The sequence below is a fragment of the Callorhinchus milii genome, unplaced genomic scaffold, assembly GCF_018977255.1.
Source record: "Callorhinchus milii isolate IMCB2004 unplaced genomic scaffold, IMCB_Cmil_1.0 Scaffold10, whole genome shotgun sequence".
Lineage (NCBI taxonomy): Eukaryota > Metazoa > Chordata > Chondrichthyes > Chimaeriformes > Callorhinchidae > Callorhinchus > Callorhinchus milii.
Genome location: NW_024704751.1, coordinates 4,407,731 through 4,434,444, shown reverse-complemented (window position 1 = coordinate 4,434,444; position 26,714 = coordinate 4,407,731). Strand labels below are relative to the sequence as shown.

Below are 26,714 nucleotides of genomic sequence, written 5' to 3'. Positions count from 1 at the left end.
GGGGAGGGCTGCTCTTGCCAGTCGTTGTTGCTCCGGGCGACGGCGACAGCCCTCGTGTTAGCGAAAGCCGCGGTTTCTGAGAGAGAGGTTAGTGTTCCCCAGACCTCGGGGGGAGGGGGGGAGACAGGGGGGGGGTGGGGGGTAAGGAGCCGGGGAGCAGCCGAGGCCCCAAAGAAGCCCCGGTATAAATTGCGGGGTGAATGCCGGGGGTAGCGGCGTGAGGCTGAGGCCGGGCCCCGGGCCCCGGGGTGGGCAGTTGGGGGGAGGGGGGGTTTGGGTGTTACACCGCGCGGGCGGAGAGCACTTCCTATATACACACTCACTGCATTGACACACACTCACTACACACACACTCACTACACACACACACTCACTACACTGCACACACACTCACTACACACACTCACACTGCACACACTCACTACACACACTCACACTGCACACACACACTCACTACACTGCACACACACACTCACACTGCACACACACTCACTACACACACTGCACACACTCACACTGCACACACACTCACACTACACACACACTCACTACATTACACACTCACACTGCACACACACATTCACTACATTACACACTCACACTGCACACACACTCACTACACACACTCACACTGCACACACACTCACTCACTACACACACTCACTAACTACACACACTCACTACACACACACTGCACACACACACACTCACTGCACACACACACTCACTACACACACTCACACTGCACACACACACTCACTACACACACACTCACACTGCACACACTCACTACACACACTCACACTGCACACACACACTCACTACACACACTCTCACACTGCACACACGCACACTCACTACACTGCACACACACACTCTACACACACTCACACTGCACACACACTCACTACACACACTCACTACACACACACTCACTACACACACACTCACTGCACACACACACTCACTACACACACTCACACTGCACACACACACTCCAGCACTACACACACTCACTACACACACTCACTACACACACACACTCACTGCACACTCACTACACTACACACACATTCACTACACACACTCACACTGCACACACACACTCCAGCACTACACACACACTCACTACACACACACTCCAGCACTACACACACTCACTACACACTTCAGCACTACACACACACTCACTATACAAACACTCATACACACACACACACTCCAACACTACACCACACACTCCAACACTACACCGCACACTTACTACATCACACTCACCACACACACTCACTACACATACACTCACTAAACATACTACACACACTCACTGCACTACACACACTCACACTACACACACTCCAGCACTACACACTACACTACACCACACACACTACACCACACACTTACTAAACCACACTCACACTACACACACTCACTACACCACGCACTCACTACACCACACATGCACATTACACCACACACACTCCAGCACCACACACACTACACCACACACACTCCAGCATTACACACACAATATGCCACCTGCTACGCCACTCACCCACACTACGCCATACACACTCACTACAGTACAGACTCACTACAGTACACACACACACTCCAGCACTACACCACACACACTACACCACACACACTCACTACAGTACACACACTCACTGCAGTACACATTCACAACACTACACCACACGTTTTTTAAAAAAAATCTGCAGGATTGTTAGCCAGGGCGCTGGGAGAAACTTGCTTCTCTTCTTAAATACTGCTGCAGGATCTTTGATGTCCACCTGAACATCTAAGGATGCAACGCTCCCTCGAGTGTCAACCTACACTATGAGCTCAAAGTTCGAAAGTAGGACTTGAATCTATCTTTTGTGTTGCAGTGGGTGCCAGTTGGCAAGAGATGAATTGTTCAGGCGGCTGTTAAAGATTCCGTGATAATATTCAAAACGAGGAGGTGTCTTGGCCAACACTGCTCCAAAATAAAGTGGTCATTCACCTTCTGGCTGTTTCTGGGATGTTGCTGTTCGCAGATTGGTTGTTGGAGTCAGCCGAGACTCGCATCCTGAACGTTGAAGCTCAATCTGCCCCACCCACCCGCTTACACATCTTACAGTACTTTCGCCCACGGAATATAGTCAATTAATTTTACAGTATATTCTGTGAAGCGCTTTGAGATGTCTCGAAGAAGTGATAAGGCGCTGTATCAAATCCAAATGTAAGGATTATGACAGAAGATGCGGGAATGTAATATTTTGGAAGTTAAAGATGTGAAAACTGTGGTTTCAAAGGTTTAAATTAAGCTCATTACTGCCCGAAACTCACCCATTCTTTTGGGGACAGGAAGTTTTTTTTCATAGTTGTATCAGAATGTTTGTTCAGCTGAATAGCATTATTTAAAGAAAGCAATTCTTTTGCCTTAAGGTTTCAAAACTTCAGCCTGGCGGGTTCTACTGTTTCTACACTCTACCGGTGGACAGTCAACCATTATTGAATCACCAATCGAGGTTGTTCCGTGTATTCAAGCTCCTGAAATAAATTATGTCCGTGGATTTGGGTCAGTGCTTGTTTTCCCCCCCTATTTAAACCAAATCTTGTGCAATAATTCTTGTGCAGTACGATGCTGGATGTGAAAGGAATGCGGGGAGTGAGTGGGAGAGTGGAAATAGTTAAGGTAACTTATGTGGAGCATTAATGCAGAGTTGATAGATTGAATAGCTTTTTTTTTCTGTGCAGTAGCATACTGTGATTTTTCATTGAAGATTAAATTAATACCTTGTATGTGCAAGCACATATTTTAGTGTTTTTTTAAAAAAAATGGGAAATAGGTTTGTTTTACAGATTTATCTGACTGTCTGGTCTAGTTAAGTGGATTAGAGTAATTACTGAGCCTGGCAGAATGAGGGCACTGTTTATAATCTGCAATTGAAATTTGCTTGCATTCTGTACTCTTCAGGGACCTGGGTTTGTTGTGAGAAAGTAGCCGTTCTTCATGGTGGCTTTCTGTTGGCCGAGAGGCAAAGCCAACCAAAAACTCTTTCTGAAATGCAGAAGTCTGACTGGGCTGCTTTCGGACAACCTATCCTTGACGCTGTGCATGAGGTCTGCACTGGAGAGGCCGGTGCCAGATGGGGACCTTCAGAATCCAAGCTGTGGGAGAAGAAAGTGATCGCCTTTCTGTGGGCAAAACTGTTCAACTCAAATGTGAGTGCAAAGGGAACACCAGACTTTGATGCTGAGGGTGACAGGAGATGGAAGGAAGACCTTTTCTTCTCAGTGGAAAGTATGATTCCCAGTTTGAATCACACGGTCCTTTTTGAGCTGTTGAAAGCGCTCAGGGCATCCGAGACCTTCGTTGAGCTGCTTTCAGTGTTGCCAGCGGACACGAGGTACTCGGAGGTGAACCGGCTTGTGGAGCACGTTCTTGATCGCACCTCCGATCAAGATGTGGCATTCTTCTTAGACATCTGGTGGGAGCTGATGAAACACAGCGAAGGACAAAGGGACGAAATTGTTCAAGCGTTTGGATCCGAGATTGCCAAGTACTTGGCGCGTGCATCTGACGAATGTTACCATTCCTCAAAGAGACTCAAACTAGATCCCTCCATTTCCCACAGCTCCTCAGAGAACTCTCCTGGGTCACCGTGCGATTTGTCCATTCCATCTCTTTTATTGGATGGACTGAAGAGAATGAAACCTTCTATAGCGCCTTATATTCTTAAGTGTCTGGCTTTAGCAAAGCTGTCAGATACACTATGTAAGTCGGTGCTTTACGATAACAGAGTCGAATTGCCTGCTGAGGCTTATTTGCAGAAACTCACCAAACTGCTTGTGTTAGGGGATCCCACCATCCCAAAGTGCCCAGTTACGGAAAGTTTTGTCAGGCGAGTGAAGGAAGCAGAGAAAGAGTTGAGAGCTTTTTACAGAATATCCAACTTTAAGCTGCCCCAGGGCTTGCTGGCCTATGGACTTGAAACGCTCGCCGACCTCTTGTATTCCTGGTCGACCGAAGTTCAAAGTGAGCTTGAGAGAGAGAGAGACATTCAGCAGTGCAGTCTTGACCTTTATAGAACAGTGGAAAGTTTGACTCGGCTAAGCGAAACCTTTCAGATGCTTCAAGATTCTGAGACAGTGTCTGAAGGTGAAAAGAAGACTTGGTCAGAACTGCAGCAATCACTAACAGGTTTCGTGCAAAGGGTTAACTCCCTTGTGCTATTAGACGATGCCGCCAGACATCAAGTGGAGTTTCCGCTTGCCGTGACCACAATTGAGGGGAGAATGGAAAGATACACAGAAATATGTGAAATATTTGCTTCTAATGCCAACTGGGCCTTTTGTGAGGACGGCTGGCTGAATTGCCTGGAGAGAAACCGTGATGTATTTCAGTGCACGGATCTGGTGTTGAGGTTAGTCACAGTCCTGATGGCAAAATCCTGCCACATTGCTAACCCAACGAAGGCGCCAAAAACCAGATTAAAAAATGTAATTTTGAGTTGTTTCTCTGCACTTTCGATCTCTGATAAGAATAAAGTGCTCTCGGGAGTACTGTCCTCCTACGGCAGTCAAGGACTTTGTAAAGAAGAAGGAGCCATTAAGGATGGATTCCAAAAAGAACTGAACATGGCATTTAACTGCATCACACAGAGCGAGACTGTCAATAGCATCGATAAAGCCGTAACTGCCATTGCAAGAGTTGCTCTTCTGAACCCAGAGGCCACCTTGGAAAAGGCTTGTCACTTGGCCGTAGTGAACCTTGGTGCCCATAAACTGCTTGGCCAGATCCTGAAGAAGCTGCCAGCCTTATCGTTTGTGGACAATCTCCTTTCTGCCCAGCCAAATATTTTAGCCAAGTGCCTACTAGAAACTGGTTGGGGCAACCTTAGCACCCCAAAAGAGGAAAATCAGTTTCTTGAGCTCCTGACCTCTCTGATGGAACCAGGAGAGATTCTGGGTGACCAAACACCAACAGTCCCTCTTCTTCAACCATCAGAAGCCATCAAGATTTTCGTCCTTCCTCATCTGATGGAAAAATATTTCAACGTAGACTTGGCCCTCAAAGTTCTCAACGGAGCCTTACAAATCCCAGTGACCGACGATGGGGCCAAGGAGCACTGGATAGTGACCTGTTGCCCATTCCCACTCATATTTGCTCTTTCTCAGCTCCTGGACAGCTGTGTCTCGTGCTGGGAGGCGGAGGAGGACGACAGTGAGGCTCCAGATCATATCTCCATAGAAACCAAAGGCTTGCTGGTCGAGGCGATAGAATGTGTGTGTGATGCAGTCGGGCAGGTAGTCTCGACGCGCCCCGAGTCATGGTCCACGTCAATCTGTTGGTTATATCAAAAAACAGAGCTTTTGGACTGGTGCGTACGTCTCCGTTTGAAGAGCATCTTCGGGGGCCATTTCAAGTACGAGGTGCCCGCCACGCTGTTCGAGGTGTGCGATCTTTCGGACGACGGCTGGTCACCGCTGCACCTCCCGCAGTACGGGCCGGGCACCGGGCTCCTGGCCTGGATGGAATGCTGCTGCATCTCCACGCACATGATGGAGCAGATGCTTTCCCACCTCACAGTCAACGCCAACAACATCGATGAGCTCAACATGTTTAGCAAAGGTTTCCTCGTCGCGCTGATCGAGGTGCTGCCCTGGTGCAGCTCCAGCGAATGGAAACGTCTCAACCACGTGGTCCGGAGCCTCTTACAACGGGAACTGCTGCACGTGCCCTACACCCTGGAGTACGTCCATCACATGCCCCTGCTCAACCTGAGACCCTTTGCCCATCACCTGCAGTTCTCTCAGCTCTTGCTGCGAGCGTTTCAGCTCATCTGCAGCTGTAGCTGCGCAGACTGGCTGCCGACAGCGGGGTGGAAGCACGTGGTGAGGCAGTGTGCTGGCAGCATGTCCGACATCCTGGAGTCGGTGAAGTGTAAGGTGAAGGCGCACGGGACCCAGAACCACGACGCGAGCCAGGAAGCCGTATTCGTCATCATGCAGCTGTTCTGCCACCTCCTTCACATCATGGTCATGACGCCCAGCGGGACCTCTGACTCTCTCTACTTTGTATCCTTGGAGCTGCTCTCGCAGTACGAAACGCTGGCGTTAGCCAGCACCTCGACCACCGGGTTACTCAACAAAGTGAACGAAAAGCACTTCCTGCAGACCATTGCAGAGAATCTGCCCGACGAGGAGCAGCGTTCCACGTTGCTGCAGAAAATCAGCAAGCTCTAACAGGCTGTCTAAAAACGTCTAGAGCTGCTTTCAGTTGACGGAGTTTGACTTTCGCCAGATTGGACTAAGAGAAATCTATTTCTAAAGGTGTCTCCAGTCCTCTCTTGATGTCCTTAGGTGTGGTGATTCTGCCGTGTAAGAGTCTGTGCCAATTAATCAAGTGATTAGAGAGTAACAGAGTAAAGAGAGACACTCCAAACTACATCATTCTATCCTTGAACTTTAAAAGTCTGGACAGATTTGGAATGGTGGCGATTTGACTCAGGTAGAACAAACTGATCAAAGTTTACTGTGGCATTTGATGATTGAATGATTGAACTCGGCAACCTGACAATGCAGTAAGAAAGCAAACATTCCAAAGTGCTATTTGTAGTTCTGAGCCTTACAGTTGCTATAAAAATAAATCATTTTATGAATACAAGTCAAAGCTGTTGATTGTTGTCTAACTGTCCATTCAGCTTTATTTTTTATTCAACTTCATGTCCAACGTGCATGGAAACCTATTACCTTGCTTTTTAAGAGTCTCCAAACCGAACTACAAATTTGTGGTTTCCATTTACATTACATTCCTTGGGGTGCGCACTCTCCCCAGAGGGATGCACTTTGCTTACCTAATTTCGCAGAATTTGTTTACGGGATTGGCAGGGAGAACAGGAGAGGGCGAATGGCCCTTGGACAGATCGTGTGCATCTCCTAAAGCTGGTTACAAAGCCCAGCCGTGTGGACAAGAATGTTTGGGAATAGGTCACCCACCTGCTCCCTGAGACTGAGAATAAAGAATTTCGCAAGAAACTCAGAGGAAAGTCATTTGAAAATGGGAATGATTAACCACTGGGAGGCACTCTTTGAAACCATATCGTCATTAATACTGGAGTCTGTTTTTAACATAAATATAAATAGCATAATATCCCGCTTAGAGCACACACCTCACAAGCAAAACGACTGGGGTTCGATACCCGGGTGAGGCGAAACCTTAGGCAAATTTCCTTACTCCACACTCCTCTGTATCCTAGCAGTAAGTAGGAACCCGGTTGTTAGTCATTGGAGGATCCCTTTTCAGGGGGTAATAATCCCTTTGAAAAAAAAAAATTTGGTCACTCAATCCACGGCTGTTTGTGGGACACTACTGTATGCAATTGGCTGCTGCATTTCGACCCCCCCAAAAGTATATTCTATGAAGCGCCTTGAGATGCGCTATATCAAATGCAAGTATTATTATTATATTGCCCCAATTCTCCCAGCATCCAGTGTTTCGACAGTGGTCTCAAGTCCCTTATTCTGCTACGTGTGACCCTGGACTAGTGGGTATGCACAAGCTAATTTGATCCTAGAAGCTATCACAGCCCAAGTCGATCCTGATCTTGCTCAATCTTCATGTGAAGACATTTTCCAGCAGGTTTTGGGATTGTTACTAGCCTAATTTTTTTCCCTCTTCCCCTTTATTCCAGCCACAATGCCTTGCTTCTTTGAGATGAGTAAACTCAGCACAAACCAGTAATTGAACCAGTGGCTTTCTGGGGTTTGGCATTGAACAGTGAACTGAATGCCAACTACCAGACATTATCTACTGGGTCACTGGGCGAGGCCTCAGAATATGTAACTAACAACTAACTTGCGAGTGTTGCTGTTTTAATGTTTAATAATAATAATTAGTAAGCAAATCAGTAGCATTTAACTCTAGAAGACATCTTAAGGAGTTGGACACATTTCCATATTCCGAAAGAATGTGCTTCCTCCCTGCCTTCAAAACCCACCTTAAGTACAGTCAAATCACATTACAGTATATTCTGTGAAAGTGCTTTGAGACGTCTAGCAGATTTGATAAAGTGCTATGTCAAATGTGAGGATTATTATTATCACTTCAACCGTGCTTTTGGCCACTTTCCCCTCTCCCTTTCAAGCTCAAGCTCCCAGTTGCCAGCTGAGTGAAATGCTTTGAGATGACCTCTCGATACGAAAAGCACTACTTTGCGCCTTTGGTCACCCTCCTACCCTTACCCTCCCTGCCCTCCACTGCTCCTGATCCCAACATCCTGCTCGGGTCCAAATCCCTGATTGTCCAGCGCCCCGGGACGTCCTCCCAATGTAAAAGGCGCCGTGAAAATGTAATTTATTGTTGTAAATTGTATATAAAAAAATTAATCTGGAAATCAAGGCAGTTGCCTGTTGCAATATTAAGATTGAAATTTATTGCTGTTGTAAAATGTGCTGCATTTTGGCTGACCTCGAAAGTTCGACTTGTTCAATTCTCATTGAAGTTTTCTTTTAATCTCCTTTCAGAGATCTCAGCGTTGATGTTCTGTGGTTAATGTGTTTCTACAATTTGGTTCCTGAATTGGAATAAGTCTATCAGGTATTTTCATAGACTTCCTTCCTAGTGCATCATTTCCTTGCATTTGATATAGCGCCTTATCACGTCTTCAAGACGTCTCAAAGCGCTTCACAAAATATACTGTAAAGTGAATTGACTGTATTTTGTGGGCGAAACACGGCAAATAATTGCACACAGCAGTGTCCCACAAAGCAGTGTCGTGGATTGAGTGACCTAATTACTATTTTTTTTGGGGGGGAGGGATTATCACCCCTGGAAAGATGTAAATCCCTTCACATCTCTGTGATCTTCTACTTCACTCTACTATGCACCACCTCTGCCCAGGCAACCCATGATCTGCTGTGAGTTCCTCTGCCCCCTCAGTAACTACACCCATAATCCGTCTCTACTCTGCCCACCTCCCAGCCCCCTTTCTCTGTGTTTAAGTCTTTCTAAAAAAACTACATCTTTGACCGTGCTTACGGGCACCTCCTTTGCTCTGGATCTGACGCAGTCTCTGTCAAGCCCTTTGAAGCGTTATCCTACATAAAATGTCCTATATAAATATACGTTGTTCCTAATGTCACATTAGGAACAACGTATAGGAATGTTCTCTTATAACCTTTTGCATGTGAGGAAATGTAAATATTGTGGTTGCGAGCATGTTCCAGCGATTTGCATTTGAGGTACTGGCCTTTGGTCACCCTCCTTCCCAAGCCCTGACCTCCACCCTCCCGGATCCCGACCCCCCAGCTCGGGTCTGAAACACTAATTGTCCAGCGCCTGAGGAAGTCCTCCCAATGTGAAATGCGTTATTCAAATGTAATTTCGTTGTATTGTTTTGTATACAGGGTGAGTTAGAGGCAGATTGCTGGCAAAATATACAATGGCTTGTAGAGGCATAGAAACTCCCAGCAGTAAGAAAAGCTATGATTGAAGGACTCATGGCTGGATGAGAGAAGCAATTTACAAAAGTGGATGAGACACATCCGTAGGCAAACCTATGAAAACTTGACCTCAAAAGGATGGGAGCAGAGAGGGTGTGACAGACATTCCAATGGCTACACTCAGAGATGACAAATTGATAAAGACTGGACTTTAAATTAGGTTTAATTCAAGGAGAATGTGTTCCCAGAGGGGAGGACAGGAAATCAACAATACACTAAAGTATAAAGAAACGACTTCAAAGTTTTTTTTAATCAGGTGCGTGTCTGACACATGGAAACCCATGGTCAGGCAAGCCAATATGCAATGCACCAGGTATGCAAACCAGACATGAGTTCTGTATATTAATGCCAACCACATATAGAAATTTGCATTTCTCTGGAAATCTTTATTCAACAAAAATATAATGTAAGCACTCAGGACAGACATTTACATTAAGTATTGTGAGGCCGCATTGTAATCAGAGTTCATGGTTAAACGTTGGAATTGTATTGAGTGATTTGTATGCTACAATTTCAGGGCTTTCACTTTTTGCACATTTTTGCCAGTCTTTGCCAGTCCTGTAATGAGGAGGGCAATCTCCCTGCCGTTCTGAATTAGTCTAATTACATAAATAGCCCAATTGCACAGTCCTGTGTCTCAACACTGCTCTGCTGCATTGAGAGCACTGACACCAATTCCCATAAATATAGACGCTCAAACTACCCTTCCTAAAACTCTGGGACATTACCCTCAGTTCTGTATAAATGCAAGTTGTTGTTAAAAAACTGCAGAGGTATTAGCTCCAAGTCAATAATACTGTGATCATCTCAATATAATATCCCTTGTGCAATTCCTATCAACAAATTAGTTAAAACTACACTCTATCTTGAGGGAGAAAGAGGCCAAGAAGGTTGGTTGGACTGATGGTCTAACTCTTGCTTGAATTCGTTTTCCTTACAGCTTTTCTTTAAAAAAATAATTTATTGTCCTCATTCTTTCGGCAGTGGTAATCTGAGCCTTGGCTGGTAACAGCATTCTCAACTGTACACTATCATACATTCGATTGCTAAGTAGCAGGTAGACTTTAACAAAGGCAGACCTGAGGAATCTAGTAGTTACATTGCACAATTATACAGTATTCTAGCAAAGAACTAGGAAGGTTAGACACTCCCATTTAGTGCTCCCTTTTAGTTAAGTTAAAAGTAATTAAACATGGCTTAATTAATTAACATTTTAAAATGCATTGGAAACCACTTACAGTAAATTAATTTCATAAAAATATTCACACAAAGTCACAGTGATGCCAGTTAACAGTACAAAAGAAGCACGGTTACTCGTAATATACGAGGAGCCTTTTTATAAAAAAAATTAGAAAAGTAACCGTGCCTTCGACCACCCTTACCCTTCACCCTACTTAATTCCAACCCCCAGCTTGAGTGCAAATTCTTAAATGTCCAGCATCTTGAGACGTCTTTCTAAGGTGAAAGAATGTAGTTATGTTGTTGTAGTTATGTTGTTGTAGGAATCAGTGAGGAGGAGGAGGAGGGGCTGGTTGGCTTCTTCAGACCTTTGTCTTGTTCTTCAACACCGTTTTCAAGAGCAGGTAGAACCAGTAAACCTGAGGTGCCATCAGCATGAGGTTTGCCAGGCTGCAGTGCAGAGGGATGTGGAAAGGTACCCTGTGGACAGCAATGCCAAACTGCTGTCCGAAGGCCCAGTACATGTAAGGGAACAGGAGAATGCGGCACACGAAGAAGGTCACCAAGGCGATGACAGCATTCACCTTGTACAGCCTCGTCCTCTGCTTTCCAAACTGTTAAACATCAAACGCAACAGTACTTCAGCATAATAATAATAATAATCCTTGCATTTGATACAGTGCCTTATCGCGTCTTTGAGACGTCTCAAAGCGCTTCACGGGGTACACCGTAAAGTGAATTGGCTGCAATATTTTGTGGGTGAAACGCGGCAGCCAATTGCGCACAGCAGCGTCCCCACAAACAGTCGTGGATTGAAGTGACCAAATTATAATTTATTTATGTTTTGCACCAAGACAGGAGAACCAGAGGAGATGGATTCAGCAGCATTTGCAAAAGAGCAATTTTGGGACGGACTCAGGAATTTTTTTTCTTTACCCAATGGGCAATTAACGACAGGACAGGTAGGCAGGAAGTGTGATTGATGCCAGGACACTGAGCTCATTTGATTAAGAAAGCAGCTCAGTGCTGTGGTGGGTGAGTGGATGTTCTGGAAGGAAAGCTCATCCGAACTGATCTTGGGAGAACAGAGACCTGCCAATTTTGCACCATTAAACTACATATCGTTCTAGCGCGTTCTAGACACCTCTCACCAACTAACCTGATGAAGGATTTTGCCGAAAGATAGAAAGGGAGTGCTCAGCTCTGCCATCAGCAGACATCCCAGGAAGAAATCGCCCAGGTTTTTCCTGTAGAACTGCAAAAAAAATAAAAGTTTCAGTGTTAAAATATGAATTTTATCCTTACTGAATAAATACTGGGCCTGTCGGGGCCTGTCACTGGGGTTAGATAGTACAGAGGATCAAAGATTCAGCCAGGCTTGTTTCAAAGTTAGATTCATATCATATTTTCAAGACAGTGTCTGCCAGTCCATATCTTCTATGTGATTCTAATGGACGTTTTGTCTATCTAGGTTAATCTCTCTCTCTTTCAGATGCTGAATGAATGAGCTGTTGTGTATTTCCGGTTTTTCCTGTGTTTCTACTGTCAGGCAATGTTATTGGAGACATGGTCTAAAGTCACAGCCTTGTGAAAGCTCTTCTTCCATTCTCAGCCGTAAAACTGTTTTAGCAAAACTGGTGAATGAGTTAACAGCAAGACAGGAAAAGCGAGAGATGGCATGGGACATATGAACCTCTAAGTACTGTATTTAACACAACTATATACAGTCCATTCTTGTCCATAGTCAGACTGGACAAACAACATGTTAAGGACCTAATAGTATTTCGGTAAGACCCACAATAATTGCTATCCCTTCCGAGTCTCTTACACCCAGCATTAACCAAATTGGATCCACCTCACTTATTAAATTTGATGTGCATTGGGGATACTGCGATGAAACTAATACAGATACCGAAACTAAGATCCTTTCCGTCAGTATGACTCGGTCCCAAATTCATCAGCGCCTCTTAATGAATGAGTCATCAGGAATACGTTTTTGGATGCTAATCTCATGAGGCCAACAGGTGAATGGATAATATTTTGGAGTGAACTTTGAGTAATCACTGGTAACAGGTTTCAGTGTTTATAGGCTGTTGATGATACCGGTGTGAACAGGTAAGCAAATGTTTGCAGTGACAGCTCACGTCTGTTGAAGTGAGTCAATTGCCTGACTGACACTAGTTTTGTCCTTCCTCTGATCACTGTTTCTACATCGTGATAGTGATGGTGACAGTATTGTGATGGTTACAGAAACTCTGTGTCAAAAAAGCAGACTGTTGTTCTTGAAGGTACAGATATTCTGGTTCTCTGCAAAGCAAGATTTAACAAACGTCAAGTTCAGGAACAGCCTGTGGGAGTTTGGTGGCTGGAGGTGGGAGATAAAGTAATATCTTTCCCTTCTCAGTGAAGTGATAAATGAAGTAATAATTCCTTAAAAAAATAATAAAATTGGTTACTTCAGTCCACGAATGTTTGTGGGATGCTGCTGTGCGCAGTTGGCTGCTACGTTTCACCCCCAGAATATACAGTCAATTCACTACAGTATATTCTGTGAAGCGCTTTGAGACGTCTCGCAGACGTGATAAGACGTTATATCAAATGCCAGGATTATTATTAAACCACAAAGTTGTCTCAGGATTAGAAGGTTTCAAAAATTGAACGATAAGTAAAGATGCAAACAAAGTGCTGCGATAGATAATTCAACATTCTTTGGTCAACTGATTGACTGACGGGGATTCATTCGCTGTTGTGACATTTTGACAAAGGGATTGCGATCCTTTATCTACAAGTTGAAATGGCTTGGTAATCAAGATTGTGATTGCTGAAAAGGAATTACAACTTTAATGAGGAAAAATAGATTGATTGCGAAGGGGGAGAGTGATCATGTGGGGTCCATTGCCATCGCTGGTAACGATTTTGATCAAATGTAAAATGCAATGTTTGTTACACGGCTCTTCTCAAAAATGTGAAATAGCCAAGTACGTAACACTTTTCAAAGAGTGCTACGATACAGCTCCTTTACCTCCTCTATACTCCCCACAACAGCCCACCCCTGCGCCACACGACACAGACACACAGAACGCTTACTCACTATTTTACCCAGAATAAATGACACATTACTGTCTGTGGTTTCAAAGTGTTCACTCCATCTTGCACATTGCAGCCCTGGCAGAAAGTAACTGTTACTTAGACTGCAGATGTCACTGAGCATTTGCTTTTTAACCATTCTCTTTCAAACAGCATGAGCTTTGAATTGGCTGCACTCGCTTCAAACTCCATGTAGTTGCTTTGATAACAAATGTGGGGTTTCTTCAATCTCGCCTCAACGTTAAGATAACGCTCTCTGAACACTACGTAAGAATGAGAGGAGGCCGCTCAGCTCATTTAGCTGCACTCTCCAGTTAAAGGAACCCCTAGGGTTCAGCTCACATCTCCATTGGTCTTGAGCAACTACCCCCTTATTTGTTCAAGGGTTTACTCAGTCCAGGCTGAATCCTAAATGCAGATGCTGGTAACTCAGTCATGGATTAGCAGCACCTGCATTAGGTTTCATGCTGGCTCAGTTTACAGCGCTCTCGCCTATGAGTCAGAAGTTTGCGGGTTCAGACCCCACCTCAGGATATGAAGCTCATCGTCTGGGCTGTCACTCCACTGCAGTGCCTTGAGAGAGTTTCATTGTTAAGAAGTGACACTCCTTTAGGCTGGAGACATAAAAGTAAAGAAGATCGAGGTAATCCATTCCATAAAACGGGACTCTTAATTGGCTAACCGCAGCATTTAATTCTCTTCCAGCAAGTTTTGATTTTCATTTCTTACTTCAAATGTCTTAGTTTATTTATTTTTAATAAGGATCAGCCTCGACACATTCCGTTCCACCAACTAGCCACTACCCAACCCCAAAGCGTGGTTTTTGTTTCCTTACAAAGGAACACTGACAAAGTTGTGGCTCCTAAATATGTTTTATTGCCTATAAATCCATGTCCATTGACACCAACCTGGCCTCCTCCCCCACGTCCCTCAGAAGCACTGAATAGATTGCACGGCAAACGGTTGAAACCGTTCCAGGCAATGTTGAGTGCCTACATCCTGTCTCAACACTCGGGCTTTGTTCCCCCAGTGCCCACTCTGACAGCTTCAGTTTATAATAATATTAATAATCCTTGCATTTGATTCAGCTCCTTATCACGTCGTTGAGACATCTCAAAGCGATTCACAGAATATACTGTGAAGTGAATTGACAGTATATTTTGTGGGCGAAACATGGCAGCCAATTGCGCACAAAGTGTCCCACAAACAGTTGTGGATTGTCACACACGTACAGCAAAACCTTACCACAGTAATAGGGAAGCAGACAAGCAACAGTAAAAGATGGTGCAACACGATCAGGATATTTTTGCTCAGGAAGCCGCCCAGTAAGCCGAACCAATGTCCACACCGGTTGCCGTGACGTTCCCCTCTGTGCTTGTACCAGTAGCAAAGGTACATGGCAAATAAATCATAAGCCATGTACGGTGAGCCGAACAGTATATAGTCTCTAGAAATCCAATGGCTAGGAGCAAACCAAACAAATAGACAATTAGCAAATTGCAGATATTCCCACATAATAACTCAACAAGAGCAACAACTTGCATGTGTACGGTGATCTTCATGCAGGGTAATGTCTTAAAGCACTTTATAGAGATGATGCTGAACTCTGAGCAGGGATGGTGGGAAAGGAAGGGGGTGAAAATAACAACAACTTGGATTTATATAGCGCCCTCCACGCCGGACGGCGTCTCAGAGCCGGACGGCTTCACAATAACGGATCCCGGGGCTGAGCCAGGGGGATGGGGGGGAAGGCGACCAAAGGCGCAGTCGAAAAGAAAGGTCTTCAGCAAAGACCTGAAAATAGGAAGAGAGGGGGCGAGGTGAAAGGAGTGAGGAAGGGAGTTCCAGAGCCTCGGGGCGTAGTGGCTGAAGGCACGGCCGCTGATAGTGGAGCCAAGGACTTGGGGAATAAGGAGGAGGCCAGACCTGGAGAAACCAAGGCAATGGGCACTGTTTTGAGGAGAGAGGAGGTCAGAGAGGTAGGGGGGTGCAGAGGAGTGAAGGGATTTGAAGACAAGGGTGAGGATCTTCAAGTCGATCCTCTTTGGGACAGCGAGCCAGTGCAGTCTGGCAAGGACTGGGGTAATCAGGGAGCAGAGTTTGGTGCAGGTGACTATGTAGACAGGGTGAAAAAAAGATATGTTTTCTTGTAGATATAATGTGGGTGGGATCAGCAATTTATCACCCATTCCCTGAGTATCCTGAGAATAGTGGGGGTTTTCTATATATCACAATAGTAATAATAATCCTTGCATTTGATATAGGGCCTTATCACGTCTTCGAGACTTGTCAAAGCGCTTCACAGAATATACTGAAAAGTGAATTGACTGTATTTTGTGGGTGAAACAGGGCAGCCAATTGCGCACATCAGCGTCCCACAGACAGTCGTGGATTGAGTGACCAGTGAAGGGAATTTTTCATTTTTTTTTAAAAAAGGATTATTACCTCCGGAAAAGCGATTAAATTAAATAAATCTGCCAATCAACTAACCACCGGGTTCCTACTTACTGCTAGGTAAACAGAGACGCGTGGAATGAGGAAACATGTCTAAGGTTTCGCCCTGCCTGGGAATCGAATCCAGGTCCTCTCGCTTGTGAGGCGAGCGCTCTAACCACTGAGCTACAGGACTTCTCTTTAAATCGCTGCTGTCCTTGCGGCGATGTTGCTCAACACCATGGTGTTGGGTGGGGGGGAGTTCTAGGATTTGGGCCCTGCGGTAACTGGGAAAGAACGTGGTAAGTAAGTCTGTTTACCTGTCTCGCAAGACGTCATTGCAGGAAGATGTGATAAGGATCCCTGAGACCACCGCCATCACAGCTTGAACAGCAGAGACCACTCTGTGAACAAAATGGAGAACGTTCTCATTTGCTGCACAATTTGCAGAGTAGAGGGCAGAGAGTGATTTTTAGATTTACAGAGTTACATCATGACATAGAGTTTAATAGTGTCACCATAGACTTACATGGAATTACATAGTAATAACAATCTATCTCTAGAATTTCCATGTGTTAGGTGGGATGTATGGAATTCTCAGTTTGGTTTGAATACTCTTAAGCCTGGAGATGGACACCCGGCTGACCAAAAAAATCACTGTGTTACATAGAGTTACGTAGTGTTGTAGGATTTCATAGCGTTCTATTGCACTGAAACAGATCATTGGGCTCAACTAGTTGATGCCAGTATTTATACTCCACACAAGCCCCCATCTCCCCCCCCTATACCTTGGGCTGCAGATTTGGCATGGTATATTTTAGTGAATGTTGTGAGTTTACGAGGAAATGTTGAGAGATGTCACGGTCTGGAAATTAAACTAATAAACCTCTTCATACCTCCCATCCTAGAGTACATCCCCCCTAACCCCTGCTTACCCAATCCTGGAAAAAATTAGCCGTTAGTTGGCTTCAGAATGTCAGCTGGAATTTAACCAGCTGAAACACTGCCTGGCAAGTTTCCCACTGCCTGCCCAGCTAGGACCTGCAGAGGCTTGGGCTTGATGAGTAATTAAAAGAAAGCCAAAGAGATGCACGGTTTTATCCCTGATATTTGTGTCCTCAGTCTCTCCCCCCCCCACCCCCCCCAAAAAAAAAGAATCAGTTTTGACTTAACACAGAAGAATTTAAAGTTGTTTTGCAGCTTCCTCCCCATCCGCCCGCACCCAATTTATTACAACATCTCAGGGTAAGGAACATCTCGGGTTGGGGCTTACTCCTTTCCAGGAAACTGACAAATAAGGAAACCCAAATGTCCCCATGTTATCAGATTTAAATGCAAATACATTTTGTTAATTTCAGAGGAATTTTCCTAATTATCGTTGAGAGTGACTGTCCTGTTGTGCAACTCAACTGGTTTCAGCTGAGTAATGCTGGCGTGAATTTCTCTCCGTTTCGTTCCTAGATTTTTTTTAGCACATGAATAATATGACGCAGCTTTCGGCAGTGATTAATACATTATTTTATTTCTCTAGATGAGACTGGAGTGGGAAGGTGTGTTAAGGGGGAGGGGAAGTGGGGATACAATATTGTCTTGTTGGGCAGGGTCGAACGGCTAAATATTGTTCGATTATTACCTGTCATTTTAAAAAAAATTAGTTCAGGTGTTGGCCATTCACATTTGAAATGAAACAGTCTGACCCAGTTCGTCACTCCTTTAAGCAAAGTCTGGGCTTTGGTTCAAACTGCCTCAGTTCCTCTCTTTGACATGAAGGGATCTGAAGTCAACAACAATTCCTATCTGTCAGCTGTCTCAATACTAATCCTAGTTTTGCCTGTAGTCAGACCACTCATTCAAATTTTATTTTGAATAATCCCCACAGCAATCAATGAGGTTTGAATAAAGACTTGGAATATTAATCAGGGCGTTGGATCTCACCTTGCTAAGAAAAAAAACCTGATTTTAATTTTAAAGCCTCATGGATAAATGCAACTGAAATATTAGTAACTGCAAAACTGTAGATAAATCTATTTTTATATATAGTTCCCCTTGTGGGCTATTTAGCTGTTCTTCTTGCTGCTAGGAGGGTGGGGCGATGTGGTGAGATATGAACAAAATTTCCCTTGCTGTGGTTGAAGTGCGGCTAATTTGCAGATTGCTGAACAAGAACAATAACAACTTGTACTTATGGAGCCCGTTTCATATAGGATCAACTTCTCAAAGAACAGTTTCGCCCACAAAATATAGTCAAATAATTTTACGGTATATTCTGTGAAGTGCTTTGAGACGTCTCAATGATGTGATAAGGCGCAATATCAAATGCAAGGATTATTATTACATGTAGCTAAATGTGAAATAGTTGAAAAATAATTCTTGCATTTCATAGTGTCTTACCACATCATCAAACATCGTAAAATGGAGTTGGAGTGACTGAGTATTTGTAGGCAAAACCCCATGGATTGGAAGATCGCAAATGTCACACCACTACTTAAAAAGGTGGAAAGGAAAAGATGGGGAACTATAGGCCAGTTAGTCTCACATCAGTGATAGGAAAAATTTTAGAATCATTGATTAAGGATGTGGTAGTGCGGTATTTAGGGGAGCACAATGTAATTAGGCCAAGTCAACATGGCTTTACAAATGGGAAGTCATGTTTGACAAATCTCATAGAGTTTTTTGAGGATATTTTGAGTAAACTAGATAAGGGTGGATCAGTGGATGTGGTCTATTTGGACTTCCAGAAGGCATTTGATAAGGTGCCACATAAAAGGTTAGTCCAATAGATAAGGGCCCATGTAATTGGGGGGAGCATATTAACATGGATTGGGGAATGGTTAACGGGTAGGAAACAAAGAGTGGGGATAAACGGGTCCTTTTCAGATTGGCGGGATGTGACTAGTGGAGTGCCACAAGGATCAGTCCTTGGGCCTCAGCTATTTACCATCTGCATCAACGATCTAGATGAGGATATCGAAGTTAATATATCTAAATTCTCGGATGACACAAAACCAGGAGGAAGTGTCAACACAGAGGATGACATTAAAAAAATGCAGTGAGACATAGATAGGTTAGGTGATTGGGCAGGTAGGTGGCAGATGAAGTATAATGTAGGGAAGTGCGAAGTCATCCACCTCGGTAGCAAAAACAGTAGAGCGGGTTAGAAGGGGAGAGATTGGAATGTGTTAGCGTCCAGAGGGACTTGGGGTGTCCTTGTACACCAATCACAGAAAGTTAGTCTGCAGGTGCAGCAGCAATTAGGAAGGTGAACGGTATGTTAGCATTCATTATGAAAGGATTAGAGTATAAGAGTAGGGAGGTCTTGCTGCAACTGTATAGGGCCCTGTGAGACCACATCTGGAATACTGTGTGCAATTTTGGTCTCCTCATTTAAGGATGTACTTGCCTTGGAGGGGCTGCAGCGTAGATTTACTAGGTTAGTGCCAGGGATGAAGCGGATGAGTTACAAGTATAGGCTAACCAATTTGGTCCCATATTCTCTGGAATATAGAAGAATTAGAGGGGATCTTATAGAAACCTATAAAATCCCCTCTAATTCTTCTATTACAGAAACCTATAAGATCATCAAAGGGCATGATAGAGTAGATAGTGGGAGATTGTTTTCCCTGGTTATATAATAATAATCCTTGCATTTGATATAATAATAATAATAATAATCCTTGCATTTGATATAGCGCTTTTCACGTCGGGAGGACGTCCCAAAGCGCTTCACAGAACACACTGTAAAGTGAATTGACTGTATATTTGTGGGCGAACGCGGCAGCCAATTGCGCACAGCAATGTCCCACAAACAGTCGTAGGTTGAAAATGACCAATTTATTATTGTTTTGGGTTTTGGAGGGATTATTATTAGGCTCTATGTGGAGTAAGGAAACTTGCCCAAGGTTTCGCCCTGACCTGCCTGGAATTGAACTCAGGTCTCTCGCTTGCAAAGCGAGTGCTCTAACCACTGGGTTGGAGAAACTAAAACCAGGGGTCACAACCTTAAAATCAGAGGCAGCCCTTTCGCACTGAATTGAGGAAGAACTTCTTCACTCAAAGAGTGGTGAATGTATGGAACTCACCACCCCAAAGGGCTGTTGACGCTCAGTCCTTGAGCATATTCAAGACTAAGATAGATAGATTTCTTATTGCAAAAGGGATTAAGGGATATGGGGGATAAGGCAGGGTCAGGTTATTAGCTGGAGTTAGATTAGAAGATCAGCCATGATTGAATGGCGGGGCAGGCTCGAAGGGCTGAATGGCCTACTCCTGCTCCTACATGTTATGTTAAAACCGACAGCCAATTTGTGTGGAGTAATGTCCCACAATTTAAACAGCCAAGTGAAAGACAAGCTGACATTTACAGCTACAGAAGTTTTAAATATTAAAGCCCTGGCATTGTAATTGACTCTTATGATAACATTGAGCAAATAATTAAAGGCGGTCAACTTTAAACATTCAAACAGCTGCCAATTCAATCCACTGACCCTCTCTGGAGTTTTATATGGAGTTGGCCAAGACTCCAGGTTAAACTAACAACTACTCTGGTTGTGTCAATTCAACATGGTTTCTGGTGAGAAACAACACAAAACGTGGATGGTCTAATAGCTCAACAGAGTAGACAGATACATGAAAGATACAGACTTGAAGGGGTGTGAGGACAGGAAGAGGCAGTGAATTGAATAGACAGTTTGCTCTGAGAGCTGGTGCATGTTCGTGAGGCTGACTGACCTATTGCACCGCAAATTTCTATTCTCTTCTATGAATTAACCCGAAGGCAAATTTTTAAACATGAGACGCAACTTGTTTATGCAACAACACGCCACTGATTAGTTGCTCAATGTTATTGCAGAGTCGATTGCAATCCCACCTCCCTTAATATAAGATGACATATTCTAAAAATATGAATTAATAATTATTATATGATTACAATTTTGAGTCAGAAGGTTGTGGGTCATGCGTCACGTCAGGGACTTTGAGCTCACAGTACGGGCACCACAGTGCACTGCTGGGGGTGGGTTGAATTATTGGAGGTGTTGTCCTTCGGATGAGATGTTGAACCAAGGACCTGCCTGTTCAGGTGGACATTAAAGAACCTACTATGCTATTCAATGACAGAGGAAAATTTCTTTCTGTGGCTTGTCCATCAGTCCAACAGCAACTTACTTTACAGTATATTCCGTAAAGCGCTTTGAGACGTCTCGAAGACGTTAAAAGGCGCTATATCAAATGCAAGGATTATTTGATTTTAATTATTATAAATTAGTGATTCAACTAATAATTAGTTATTCACTACTATCATCATTATATATATATAATGTATCATCGCTTAAACTTCAGTAGCAGAACTGGACAAGGTTATCATCATTAGAAGACTCAACATTTTTAAGATAATGCCTGATTCAAATGATGCAAGTAACACCCATTAAACATTAAATTATTAAAAATTAACTTATAAAAAAGTTAAACATTAAACTCAATCCACGACTGTTTGTGGGGACGCTGCTGTGCACAATTGGCGTTTCGCCCACAAATATACAGTCAATTCACTTTACAGTATATTCTGTGAAGCGCTTTGAGATGTTTGGAAGATGTGAAAAGCTCTATATCAAATGCAAGGATTATTATTATTATTATTATTTGTGGGACATTGCTGGGTGTAAAATTGGCCTGCAATTATATTTATAAACAGTTTTTTTTCGATACCTTTAGAAATGGGTTTTGTCCACAATATTTCACAATATTCTTTATATTTTACAATTTTAAATATATACGTTACAGTATATTCCGGTGAAAGCGCTTGGAGACAACTCGACGACGTGATAAGGCTCCGTGTCAAATGCAATGATTATTATTCATCATTAATTATTATCATTATTATATGATAAATACACAATCGACAGGGAACTCACATTTAGCCCGGTCTCCGAGACACAAGACCTTGCAAAAACTGACCACGTTTGCACACAAGGAAACAGTGTCCAAAGGGCTTAAGGGCAGCACCTTTAGGTAACATCCAGTCCTGGATCCCAGTTGCCCATCGTAATAAAACAATTAACATGGCAATAATAATAATAACAGCAATAATAATACACAGACTAGGCTGGTGTTATTACCTGGTGCTGATGACAGCTGTGTCGGCGTCTGTCAAGTGCGGGTATGTCTTCTGCAGAAACCTGCGGGTGAGACTGAACAGCCCTGGGAAAAAGCAACAGCCTTGCGCTACCAAAAGCCACATGTCTTCTTTCTTTCTTTTTCTTTCTGTTCTTTGAAATGCTTCCTGCCCTCGAATTGCTCAGGTGTTTCCCTCTGGCTCCCTCCGGGTCTGGTATTTAAATAGAAACCAGTCGTGTGGTGGGGGTGTGGTGTGTGGGGGGTGTGGATGGGGAGGTTACAGGACACCTAATGAGCAAATGAGTAATGTGTTCATCCCATCAGAATGAGAGTCTCAGAGGGGAATGAGAATTCCCTCGTCCCACAACAAAAGGAAAAACACCAACCAACAGCTCTTTTAAGTGGTTAAGCACCTGATCGTCTCAAAGCAAAACTACCTTTTTAAGGCTTTTCTCTGTTGCTCTGCGTCTTGTTGGGGGTGGTGTCACGTTGATTTTACGCACGATTTGCTCCTGGGCGTACTTCATTTATTTCACAGCCTCCTCGTCTCGAGTCGAGTCGAGCTTACATTTCAAGACGACTTGCAAATATACAAGAGCTTTTTTTTTCTCTCTCTCTCTCTCTCTCTCTCCTCCTCAACCTCCCACAACTTCAAAGTCTGGCCACAAACCCCACTCGGAGTTGGATCAGCCGTTGGTACTTGTGCAACTGCTGGAAGGTCACTGCTCTTCTCTGTGAACATTAGTTTATTAATTTATTAATGAATCAATCCCCTTTTTTTAAAAAAAAATAACAGTAATAACTTGGTCACTTCAATCCGCGACTGTTTGCCGGCCGGACGGACGCTGCCGTGCGTGATCGGCTGTCGCGTTTCGCCCACAAACTATACAGTCACTACACTTTACAGTGTAATCTGCGAAGCGCTTTGAGGCGTCTCGAAGACGTGATTGGGGGCTAGATCAAATGCAAGGCTTGCTGTTATTTACTGTGGCCTTTTGATAAACCGACTTTTATAGGGAAGGCAAAATGCAGCACTGTTTCCTCTTTCATAGGGAAACAGGAACAGGAGACCTACCAGCCCCTCAAGCCTTCTGCATCAGCTTATTAGATGTCATCAGATGTTTTAATCCCATTGTCCCGCCTTTTCGGCAAACATTTCCAGATTCCCAGTGATAGAAGTTCCACCCGGATCTAGATTCACTCTTCTCTCGTCGCATTTCAGCGCGTCCACAATCCGGGAAATTGTTGAATTCAGTTTCAACTCGGAAGCCGTCTTTTTCTGTAAGTTTCTTTTAAGAACTATAGACAAATGGCTTCACACTGGATCTGCCAAATTCATCAACTTGCCAAACATTGGACGTTTGGAAATGCAAAGAAAATACAATAAATTTGACCCACGTGAAATATCACTTTTCCAGATAGTATTATAACTCACTCTGGAACTGTATTTAGACACCTACATAGATTTACATGAATTATACAGCATATAACTTGTCCATGCTGGTGTATAAATGCTACACGAGTCTTCACCCTTCTCCGTCTGATATTATTATTATTATATTTGATATGCTTTTATTCGCTTCTGTGCATATATGCAAGACAGTGCATATCTATCTTCCTCTATACTGTATTATCTCTCTGGCAGGTAAGCTAGTATTTGCTGATAAAGGAGCAGGCTCTTTTAGGTATCAATTCATGCCTTCACTAGGATGATAAATTGAATCTATTCAGAATGTCTTGCCGGCACTTGTTAATGGTGTGCTTACAAAATAGTAAAAGCTTAACCTTGACTTCATTGCACAGATGGATGTGATACGGAATTCAAGGTGCCAGAGAGTGGCTGACCGGCTGTGATCTGATTTCAGAATTCAGTGACCATTGATAAACTATTCAATCTCCGAGTTGTTTTTGTTGTTGTTTCCTGGCTCATCAATGACTTGGTAGACATGTTGCTAAAGACCTCAGTTCTTCCTCCTGGCTCCCGATAACCAACATTCTCTCAGTCAGGTTGGTGATAGCTGGATTAACATCAGCAAATGTACCAACATGTCCTGTAGCTCAGTGGTTAGAGCACTCGCTTTGCAAGCGAGAGACCTGAGTTCAATTCCAGGTCAGGGCGAAACCTTGGGCAAGTTTCCTTACTCCACACAGAGCCTAATAATAATTAGGCAAAAAAACAAAAACATAACAAATTGGTCATTTTTAATCCATGACTGTTTGTGGGACATTGCTGTGCGCAATTGGCTGCCGCATTCGCCTACAAATATACAGTCAATTCACTTTACTTCTGTATATTCTGTGAAGCGCTTTGGGAAGTCTCGAAGACGTGAAAAGCGCTATATCAAATGCAAGGATTATTATTATTGGTAACCAGCAATATTTGACATTCCAACATTACCAACCTCCCCAATGGCCTAGCAATTTGAAGGCCAGATGGTTGCATATTCAAGCTCCGTACCGAGCTGAGTTACCTAATGCTAGCGGATGCTGCAGTTGGGTGCTGGATTTGTCTTCGGATCCGTGGATTAGCGAGAAGGGAAAAAAATCAAATGAGATGCACTAATATCAGGAATAGTTTTCCTTTATTTCACACCATTCTAACCTATCAAACCCATGAGAAAAAGTGCCACATCTCTTAATTTCTAATGCAATATTGCGGGTTTGTCTCTCAAACTAAAGGACATCACAGACTTTGAAATTTACATTTGGTAAACCTAGGAAGTCAGCTAAATATTGTGATGCTGATGGGGTTAAAGCTCTTGTTCCACAATTATGCCATCTACTGTTAGAGTGCATTTATTGCAGTTTTCCCCAATGTGTTCTTGAGTGGAACCATCTGATATTCAGTACTCACAAGGTAAGTTTGGAATGAAGAGGGTCCCATTCTTCCCTTGTGAGCACTGGATTTGGCCCATTCAATCTCATCTCTCCAAAAGCCAGGCCCTACTTATTACGTCTGGAGTCCTATAGCTCAGTGGTTAGAGCACTCGCTTTGCAAACGAGAGAACTGGGTTCGATTCCCGGCAGGGTGAAACCTCGGGCAAGTTTCCTTACTTCACACGCCTGATAATAATCCCTCAAAAAAAACAATAATGAATTGGTCACTTCAATCCACGACTGTTTGTGGGACACTGCTGTGCGCAATTGGCTGCCGCATTTCGCCCACAAATATACAGTTAATTCACTTTACAGTCTATTCTGTGAAGAGCTTTGAGACGGCTAGAAGATGTGAAAAGCGCTGTATCAAATGTAAGGATATTATTATTAGTATGTTCCCATTGCAGCATCCAGCTGTTTCTTAAACAAGTCCAGTATTCCAACATCAACCAACCTTTTTCGTAATACAAGCCCAATTTTGCCCTCATCCACACACTTCTCAGAAGGCTCTCCTTGGCTAATGAACAAGAAAAGGAACCCGTTTAATTTCTTGCCTATCCCTGGGTATTGATCAGCCAACTCAGATTCAGACCTGGAGTCTGTTTGGCCATTGGGGGAGTTGACACACTCTGTTAAATGGAAGCCGGTTATCCTGTCTACAAAAGATGACATTTGCTGAACTCTTCAAGATCAATAAATGACAACTAGAAGTTAACAGCCTAGATTATTTTCCTTATTATAATTATTATTATTATTAAAATTGATCTGACGTTATCAATCGTAATAAAACTGAAAGCAGCAGGGAGCTATTATGAAGATCACTGTCAGGCCACAGAAAGCCTCAATATAAATTGATTGAGCAGGTCATGAAAGATACTTGGAAAATACAAATATTGAAGCATTTTTTGGGGGTCAACCGGGTGTCTGATACATGCGGAAACTCATCACCGTGCTTAAGAGTATCCAAACCAAGCTGAGATTTCCATGTATACCACCTACGCATGGAAATCCCAGAGATAGATTGTTGGAACGGATTGCGGACTCTCTCCTTGGAGGGATGCATCCGGCTTATCTAATTCCAGAAAGTATTAGGCACAGGTTGGCGAGAGCTGAGGCTTGGGGACCCTGTACATGACAGGCAGGCAGGGAAGTGGTGTTCTGGGAGGCGGCAGGGCATCGTGAATGGTCGGCGGTGAATTGGGTCAATTACTTTCTCCGGTTCCCAGTTCCTAAAACTGGGGAAACCGTAAGTGCAAAACTTAAGTCAAAAATGAGTAATTAGTATCGGAATGAGGTAAACGGGATGCATCCCTCATCGCAGAGAGCGGGCATTCCATTGTATAGAAATATTATATTACATTACATATTAAATATGACATTGTGTAGAAATTGTATAGCTCCCGTGTATAGGTGGCGTGCATAGAACTCTCAAGCACAGTGAGGTTTTTTTCCGACACCAGGCAAACCCCCTTCCCCCCCCAAAAAAAAACATTCAAACACTCAGGAACAGATTAAGCTCGATGGGGGGG

General features: G+C 43.6%; 2 protein-coding genes and 1 non-coding gene across 6 annotated transcripts; 1 reads left to right on the top strand and 2 right to left on the bottom strand.

Moving 5' to 3' along the window:
- Window positions 1-11,551, top strand: gemin4 (gem (nuclear organelle) associated protein 4). Of its 4 annotated transcripts, XR_006085339.1 has the most exons (5): window positions 1-87; window positions 2,437-2,569; window positions 2,969-6,505; window positions 8,521-8,593; window positions 11,532-11,551. XR_006085339.1 is itself a non-coding variant. In XM_042338729.1 (4 exons), the coding sequence occupies exons 3-4, from the start codon at window positions 2,554-2,556 to the stop codon at window positions 6,238-6,240; spliced, it is 3,288 nt and encodes a 1,095-aa protein (XP_042194663.1). In that variant the 5' UTR covers window positions 1-87; window positions 1,784-1,864; window positions 2,437-2,553; the 3' UTR covers window positions 6,241-6,661. The 4 variants fall into 4 exon arrangements, 3 of the variants coding, with proteins under 3 accessions (XP_042194663.1, XP_042194662.1, XP_042194664.1); XM_042338729.1 differs by lacking the exons at window positions 8,521-8,593; window positions 11,532-11,551 and adding an exon at window positions 1,784-1,864 and having other exon boundaries at window positions 2,969-6,661; XM_042338728.1 differs by lacking the exons at window positions 8,521-8,593; window positions 11,532-11,551 and having other exon boundaries at window positions 2,969-6,661.
- Window positions 10,911-22,716, bottom strand: tlcd3a (TLC domain containing 3A). Its single transcript, XM_007900734.2, has 5 exons — window positions 22,311-22,716; window positions 16,518-16,601; window positions 15,010-15,226; window positions 11,837-11,932; window positions 10,911-11,291 (listed from the first exon to the last, which is right to left on the bottom strand). The coding sequence occupies exons 1-5, from the start codon at window positions 22,430-22,432 to the stop codon at window positions 11,040-11,042; spliced, it is 771 nt and encodes a 256-aa protein (XP_007898925.1). The 5' UTR covers window positions 22,433-22,716; the 3' UTR covers window positions 10,911-11,039.
- Window positions 21,499-21,566, bottom strand: LOC121849810. The gene has a single exon (XR_006085369.1). It is a non-coding gene; the product is annotated as a small nucleolar RNA SNORD38 (small nucleolar RNA).
- Window positions 22,717-26,714: the final 3,998 nt, after the last annotated feature.

Coding starts and splice junctions, on each gene's coding strand:
- tlcd3a (XM_007900734.2), bottom strand. CDS start 22,432: ATGTGGCTTTTGGTAGCGCAAGGCTGTTGCTTTTTCCCAGGGCTGTTC. Junction 15,227..16,517: donor AATGACGTCTTGCGAGACAG/GTAAACAGACTT, acceptor GTTTGCTCCTAG/CCATTGGATTTCTAGAGACT. Junction 11,933..15,009: donor TCTGCTTCCCTATTACTGTG/GTAAGGTTTTGC, acceptor TTTTTTTTGCAG/TTCTACAGGAAAAACCTGGG.